Raw genomic sequence first — 7,500 nt, 5'->3', positions numbered from 1 at the left:
CAGGGAGCCCAGATACTCTGCTGAGGAGCTACCATCGCGTGTAACAAATGTGGAGGAAGAAGATGCGTCAGCAGCTGCGTCCGACAGAAGACGAGTAGCTTGGCCACCGGAATCTCGATTCGTTTGGGACTCCGACTGGTGCGAGCGTGGACAAAAGTGTATAGCCATGCCCAGCCCGCGGGAATGATTTTGCTGGTAGGATGCTGCCGTCGCTGTCGACAAGACGGCCCAAGGTTTCTTGCGTAGCGGACCTCGCAGATTACGAGATCGTATCCTTGCATTAGGCTGTGCTCATCACTGCTCTTCGAGGTTATCTCGACATGCAGAAGCCGCCAATGCCAGTGACAGAAGAGTCTGACATTAGGTAAGCCTCAATTAGTTTGCCTTGACTTGTCTTGTGAGGATCGCGTATCAGCATGATACACTTATTCTTATTTTTGGGGGAAATTTATTGTTGTCAGGCGCACTACAGTAGGCGTCGCACAAGAAAGACATTGTACTGGTAGTTATCACAAGTTTCATGCATGACACAAACAAATTTCTCTTTGCTCCGAGTATGTCTTGACTTATCTTGTGAGGATCGATGCGCGTAATGTTTTGTGTGTAACTAATTATTGTTGTCAGGCATAGCACGAACAACGTTGTTCTGTACTATAGACCGTGCTATCACAAGTTTTCATGCATGACTCACATTTGTCTTTGTCATTTTCCCTTGGATTGGTACACGATCTGCAAAGTATGGTAGGTAGTGTTCTGTTGGTGAAGAGAGCACTGCACACAGTTTATGAGCACCATGGGTGCATTTGATCACACCCGAACCCATACTTTATCGTTTCAAGCGATAAGACTTTGTCAATAAACTCGTTCTCTAGTATACCATAGCATGCAACGTACAAGCGTGGGGTCAAGAAAGCGTACACCAAAATAATGCACAAATTCTGGCAGGAGAGTAAGAAATCTGTACTTTCTGACCAAGACATCTCTGTACTAGTAGGTAATCGAACGCGTCCTAATCAGTATTCATCCCCCAGATCATTGGAATTCAATTTGAAATCAGCAATTATGGTAAATTCTACAAGACCCTCCACACTAAATTAGTATGGCGCGCGCACTGAAAGTGCAGGTAGGTACCGGTAGGTGCAATACAGCGCATATGTAGAGTAAATGAGTATTTGACTATAATAATTATTACGGTACAGCAATGTGGTATGTGTACAAGCACTCATCATACACATTCCATATGACATTCTGTGTTTGTGTAGATCTCTACGCTATGCAGCACACAGGCAGTACACACTATGTACACGGCAAATTGGGCAAGCACGTTCGTTGTCGTCTTCCAGCCTGCGTTGTGAATACCATCAGGCAAAGATATCCAAATCCTGCACCACCTCAGCCTTCTCAGGAGGCTTCCACCTGGAATTTGGCAGGGAAACACGCTTCTCCAAGGCAGGAACATGGAGGTTGCCATTTGCAACCGCTACCACCTCACACATGAGCTTGTCAACATACTCATAGCTCTTTCTGTCGTATAATTTTCTATTTGGCCACAGTCTTCTTTATGCTTTGAGAACTGGACTTTATACCTTCCTATCGCGGTCTTTTTGGTTGTGCTGTGGCGACGGTTGACATTGACGTCGTCAAGAGCTGCGAGATGTGCGTGTCCAATCATCCCCAGAATTGAGAAACGAATGCGTTTGAGAATGTAGTTTGGCATGACACTGTGATATACCTGCATGGCAAAAAGAATGTGGAGAAAACACACTTGCTTAGACAATATACTGCTGTATGAGAAAATGGAAACTTCACCGTACAGGACGACTCTTGTTCTCAATTGCATTGTTCGTTTCATTCCCTGTGTTGCCCATAAGAGACGGGAGCAAAAATGTTGCAGCAGATGTTTGTTGTCTTCTGGCGTGGAGTGGCGGCGTCATTAGATGTACACATAGTCATTTCACTAAGTATACCACTACTACAACATATGTACTATCCTTAGGCTAGCGTGCGTGCGAGTGAGTTTGAGTATGTGGGTGCGTATGTGTGTGTGTTGTTGTGTTTGTGTGTGTGCACGCACACGCACGCGCGCGCATGTGGGTGATGGTGTGAGTGCATGTGTATAATATGTGTAGTTCCCACTGTATTCCTTGCACAATAGGTCTTCACTTACTTTTCTTTCGCATACAACCAGAACCCATTCCTTGTTCGAAATTAGATTTTTTTTGGCCTGGTGATCCCGCAAGCGTGGAACTCGGAGTGTAATATATTTTTGTTTCACTTTACTTGCACTATTCCAAGGCTGTCCAGACTTCTAACAACTGCTCTCAGTGATATGGTATTCATGCAACCATGCCTAGAAGTAGGGTAGCTGTTATAAATAGAGACATATCCACGCAATCAACTTACACTGGTTCAGTTTGGCAGGATTGGTGAGACAGTTCGTCGTGCATGCTGCCTGCACATCGCAAGCAAACAGTTCTGTAACCTTCGTACTTGCTGGGGGTCTGTCTGTTTGCGTCCCAGTTGATGACAGATGTGCACAGTTTGAGTACTGGTATGCGCAAAGTTACTGGGGTAATATCGTTCATCAGCTAGCTGCAGTCGGAGTTGATGGGGTGATGTACTCTTCTGATCCTGGTGGGACGTATCTCGCCCTGCTTTCTCAGTTGCAGCTTGTTGAGTTCGCTTTGCTGGAGGCTCACGGTTCGGAGGGCACTGGTACACTGATGAGGGCTTTCCTGGACGGCGTACTCGTCAAAACTCAGCTCTCAAGTCCCTCTGGATCATAAATGCAGCGAGCAAACATAGCTCGTGCTGCGAAAATAGGCTTGAAATTTTCACGACGCATTGCAACATCTCGGCGCTTTGCCAGGTCTCCATCCTTTGGGAATTTGAGAAAACTAACCCCAGGAGGATGATGTGATACTGGCACAATCAACAACACAACAATTTGGCATTGCAGCGGCTCAGGCGACTTGGCAAACTACTTTCTGAAGTGACTTTCGTCCTGAAGAAAGTGAGATTCAAAATCCAAGTATTTTCGCACATTGCCACAATGACGTCACACATACATTGGTATGGGGCGTGGCTAAAATTGAAATATCTCAAGAACGCTTTCTCGTAGAGACTTCGGACCAAGACCATTCGACTCAGCGCCCGAAACTCTACAGGCTATCAAATTTTCATTTTTTCGTGGAGTTCCCCTTTAAGTTGCCTCTCCTATGATTTTAAATCTGCCCCTTTGCAAGTGTCCCAAACAGCTTTTGCTGATGACTTAGGCCTCTATAGCAAATCTAGTGCAGGTTGTCAAAAACTCATTGCGGTCACGGAGGACTTTCTCTCGTGGACCCAATGTATGCAGGCGGCGCCGCACAAATGCAAAAGCAGTGCAGCAAAGCTTGTAGATGGCCGGTACAAACCTTACGATCCCTGCCTGACAATGTCAGGGAGGAAGATCGCTTTCATTGACACTGCAGAGTTCAAGTTCCTGGGGCGAAGGCTGCATGCTGATTGCTCTGAGCAGACCCAGCGGGAAGACATCCGTCAACTCACTGTATCTCTCATGCAAAAAGTAGATGGCTCTTGGCTTCAAGACCACCACAAGCTATGGCTTTACCACCATCTTGTAGTGCCCAAGCTTTCTTGGTCTTTCCAGGTTCTTGAACTCACACAAGGTTTTGTACGTGAACTGCACTTTATGTGTTTACCATTTCTGAAGAAATGGTCAGGCCTACCTCGATGCGCAAACTCTGCCATTCTTTTTATTGGCAGTCGCAAACGCTTTGGCTTACGCCTCCACTACCTTCCTACGGTGTGGAAAAAGTGCCAGTCCATCAAATGGCACATTCTTCGATCGAGTGGGGACGCGCGCATGAGGGCGCTGTACACTATGCGTCGGAGTAAGGATGCGAAGCTGACAAAGCGATATGCGGCGACAATAGAGCTGGAGTGTGCAGAGGCATCAGTAGGTTCAGGGACTCTCCGTCCACCGTCATCTTCAAGTCATCGTGCAGGGTTGGGTGCTCGTGCTCCGAAGCAGCATTCCAAACCCCCGAGGAAGGATCTCCTTCAAACATTTGAGGAGATCAACGCGCAGGAGCAGATTTTGAGGCTGAAGACTCTTCAGGTGCAAGGCAAGTGGTTGGAGTGGACATCGGTGATGTGGCAGGACCTCTCGTGGAAATCCCTTTTGTACGGTGGTACTGGTAAGGATTTGAAATTTCTTCTCGCATCAACCCTCGACGTGCTACCTTCTCCGACGAACCTACGCCGTTGGGGAAACACCGTAGTGGATCCGTACTGTAGTTTGTGCCGTACCTGGGCCTGTACTACGCGCCACGTGCTTGGCGCTTGTCGCGTAGCGCTGGACCAGGGACGTTACACCTGGAGGCACGACAACGTACTCGGGGTCATCGTCAGGAACATGCGTGAGGAGATTCGAATCCGCACTGCTGCAAACACCGTACAAACCGAAAATTCAAATGACCTTGACTTCATCTCGTTTTGCAAGGCGGGAGAGAAGCCAGTTCGCGTTCAGCCCAGACGAAAGTTGGTTACGACTGATCTCCTGTCAGCGGCCTCAGACTGGAAACTTCTTGTCGACTCAGTTAGTGCAAAGATTTCTTTCCCTAGCTGTGTTGCACTTACCACCCTAAGACCAGATATAGTTCTGTACTCTACGAGTCGTAGGATTGTATTCTGGATGGAGTTGACAGTTTGCGCTGAGGACAGATTCAGTGTCAGTAACTCGCGGAAGGACAGGCGGTATGCGGATCTGGCCGATCAATGCCGAGCAAACGGGTGGCAGGTCGTTTCTTTTTCGGTTGAGGTAGGTGTGCGTGGTTTCATCCCGGACTCTCTTCGGAGGGCTCTGAAAGCGCTTGGATTTTCTAATCGAAGAATAAAATTTATTTGTAATTTGTGCAGTAAGACGTCTCTGCGAAGCAGCTACATCATCTGGTTGCGGCGTCAACAAAAACACTGGTCGGAAGATCCACTTTTCTGAGGTACTGTATGTGGGGCTCCGTTTATTGAGGTGCGTTGAAATTTATTCTCTTTATCTTATTATTTCTTTTCTATAATTTCCCCATATGAGTTCCTATCAGTTGCTGTGAACACCTTGAGTGGAGAGCGCTTGCTCGAGCGTTGAACCGGGTTCTTAATCCACCATACCCAGTTCGCAAGGCTGGGCGGGGTTGTGAGCAGGCTTTCATTTCATCTTTTCTTATTATTTCTTATTATTTCTGCTTTTCATCTCATTACAAAAATTCTGCGCTTTTTCTCCATCTGCGCATAAAATCTAGACTGACAACCTGCTTGTTAAATCATGCACCTGCTTTCAGGCGTAAAAACCCTGTTGTAGAGGTCTCAGTCCTCATTTGTTAGACTTACCTGTCTTTATAAATGTAACTTACTCTCTCTCTCTCTCTCTCTCTCTCTCCCTCTCTCTCTCTCTCTCTCTCTCTCTCTCTCTCTCTCTCTCTCTCTCTCTCTCTCTCTCTCTCTCTCTCTCTCTCTCTCTCTCTCTCTCTCTCTCTCTCCCTCTCTCTCTCTCTCTCTCTCTCTCTCTCTCTCTCTCTCTCTCTCTCTCTCTCTCTCTCTCTCTCTCTCTCTCTCTCTCTCTCTCCAGCCACTCCAGTCGACCCAGCGAAGGTGCAAGTGAAGTTCCAATGTCCGACTGTCTTCAAATTGCTTTCCTCAAGGCTTGCAGACACCACATTTGCCTTGTTTATCCCAAGGAGGTATGTCGGATTTTGTTTATCAATGCGACCTGTAATTCCCGCCGAAGTTCTCTTCATCTGAGACCTCGTGCTGGAGATGTGGCGGTGCTTGGAATGTTGGCGACTTTCGTTCTCGCTATGTGTGTGCGCAAGTATTCTCCTTAGTGTGGTCATTCTGCTGTTGCTGCTTATAGGCCTTGCACACAACGTGCAAACGCATGCACGCGTGGGACTTTGAAGTCACTTGCAAACCGCGATCCAGTTCACGCGGTGCTGGGAAAACGTTGCGCGCGTCATTGCATCCACAGAGAAAAATCTTAAACATGCCGGGAAATTTCAATTTTTGGAATGTTCACTTTCGAAATAATAATTCACACACTACATCTGTGGCGCACGTTTTCACCAACCGACACTTTGGTCGCGTGCAAGGTAGAGTCCTGAGCACAAGGGCTCCGGCCAAGTTCGAAAATCAGTTCCACGAGTGTGGCCAATTTTTTTGGTTTTTGTTTTGTTTTAAATCGTGTTTAAATAACCGACGAGGAGACAAAAGTCGTAAAATAGCAATGAAAAATATCAATTGTGCACTCATAACCATGTATAAACAATTAAAATGAAACAATTCCAGAACGTTTTCATGTGACTATCATCAGTGGAACATCGTCACATAATAAGAATCACTAAAACAACCAGTTAAATAGCTAGAATATGAAAAGAAGTAGTGGCCCAGGGTCCTGGTCACACGGAGCAAAACATTCTACCCGTTCATGGCCGGACTCACGGGAAGTTGCCATGGAAACGGCAGACTGAGATCCGGTGTCACATGTCAAAAGTTGTGTTCTGCCCCCCCCCCTCCCCCGCGCGTGTCTGCTGCAGATTCTTATCATCGACCTCAGCGTTCAGCAGACGGTTGGGTTTGTGGTGTGCGAGCGCAACAGCACGGCGTTTGTTTCGGTGATGACCTGTCGCCAGAGAGACGTGCTCTTCTGCCTGCACGAGAGTGGTTCAGTCTCGCTGCGCGTGCGCCAGCCGTATCTCAGCGTCACAAGGTGAGTCCTGTGGTCTCCTGTAAGCTGTCAGGTCTGGGCAAGTTGGGGGGGGGGGGGGGGGGGGGGTCTCGGCAGTGCGTTGACACCTCGTGTCAGGTGTTGTCTCGATAGTGCATTGAGCATCAGGTGTTGTCTCGATAGTGCATTGAGCATCAGGTATTGACTCGATAGTGCATTGAGCATCAGATATTGTCTCAAGAGTGCATCGAGCATCAGATATTGTCGAGAGAGGGCATTGAGCGTCAGACATTGTCTCGAGAGTGCATTGCGCATCAGACATTGTCTTGAGATTGCATTGAGTATCAGATATTGTCTCGAGAGTGCATTGAGCATCAGATATTGTCTCGAGAGTGCATTGAGTGTCAGGCATTGTCTCGAGAGTGCATTTAGCATCAGACATTGTCTTGAGAGTGCATTGGTTGTGCGGCGGTGAATGGCGGGAACTTGAGATCCTGAAAGTGGATGGGACTGAGTGGCACAGTGGATGTGTACGGAAAACCTCGGGAGTGTGTTAGACTAGGTACGGCTGCCGTTTCTGCCTTCGTCTCTCAGCACAGTAAAACTCCCCTAACTGGGGCGCGTTGGGACCGAGCACCACCCGTAACTATTAAAGGGTGCGTTCTTATATTCTCTAGCATCACGGAGAAGAAGAAAAGACAAGTCGAAGAAAGTGGTATAATGCAAGAACGGGTCTCCGAGGATTCGGAGATATTTTCTATTATTTTGCACATGTGAAG

The 7,500-nt window shown here is 47.5% G+C and overlaps 2 protein-coding genes across 2 annotated transcripts in view; both read left to right on the top strand.

Moving 5' to 3' along the window:
* LOC135824684 (WD repeat-containing protein 11-like) overlaps window positions 1–7,500 on the top strand; it is a 46,450-nt gene that overhangs the window by 5,995 nt on the left and 32,955 nt on the right. The window contains exons 6-7 of the mRNA XM_065337393.1: window positions 5,627–5,738; window positions 6,591–6,763. Of these exons, the coding sequence (XP_065193465.1) occupies window positions 5,627–5,738; window positions 6,591–6,763 (285 nt within the window). The remainder of the gene's footprint in view (window positions 1–5,626; window positions 5,739–6,590; window positions 6,764–7,500) is intronic.
* Window positions 3,353–4,941, top strand: LOC135824686 (uncharacterized). Its single transcript, XM_065337394.1, has 2 exons — window positions 3,353–4,825; window positions 4,924–4,941. The coding sequence occupies exons 1-2, from the start codon at window positions 3,353–3,355 to the stop codon at window positions 4,924–4,926; spliced, it is 1,476 nt and encodes a 491-aa protein (XP_065193466.1). The 3' UTR covers window positions 4,927–4,941.

Source organism: Sycon ciliatum, chromosome 9, assembly GCF_964019385.1.
Source record: "Sycon ciliatum chromosome 9, ocSycCili1.1, whole genome shotgun sequence".
In the NCBI taxonomy this organism is placed as follows: domain Eukaryota; kingdom Metazoa; phylum Porifera; class Calcarea; order Leucosolenida; family Sycettidae; genus Sycon; species Sycon ciliatum.
The sequence above is the reverse complement of the archived record's forward strand: the minus strand, read 5'-3'. Positions and strand labels throughout refer to the sequence as shown.

Coding starts and splice junctions, on each gene's coding strand:
- LOC135824686 (XM_065337394.1), top strand. CDS start 3,353: ATGCAGGCGGCGCCGCACAAATGCAAAAGCAGTGCAGCAAAGCTTGTA.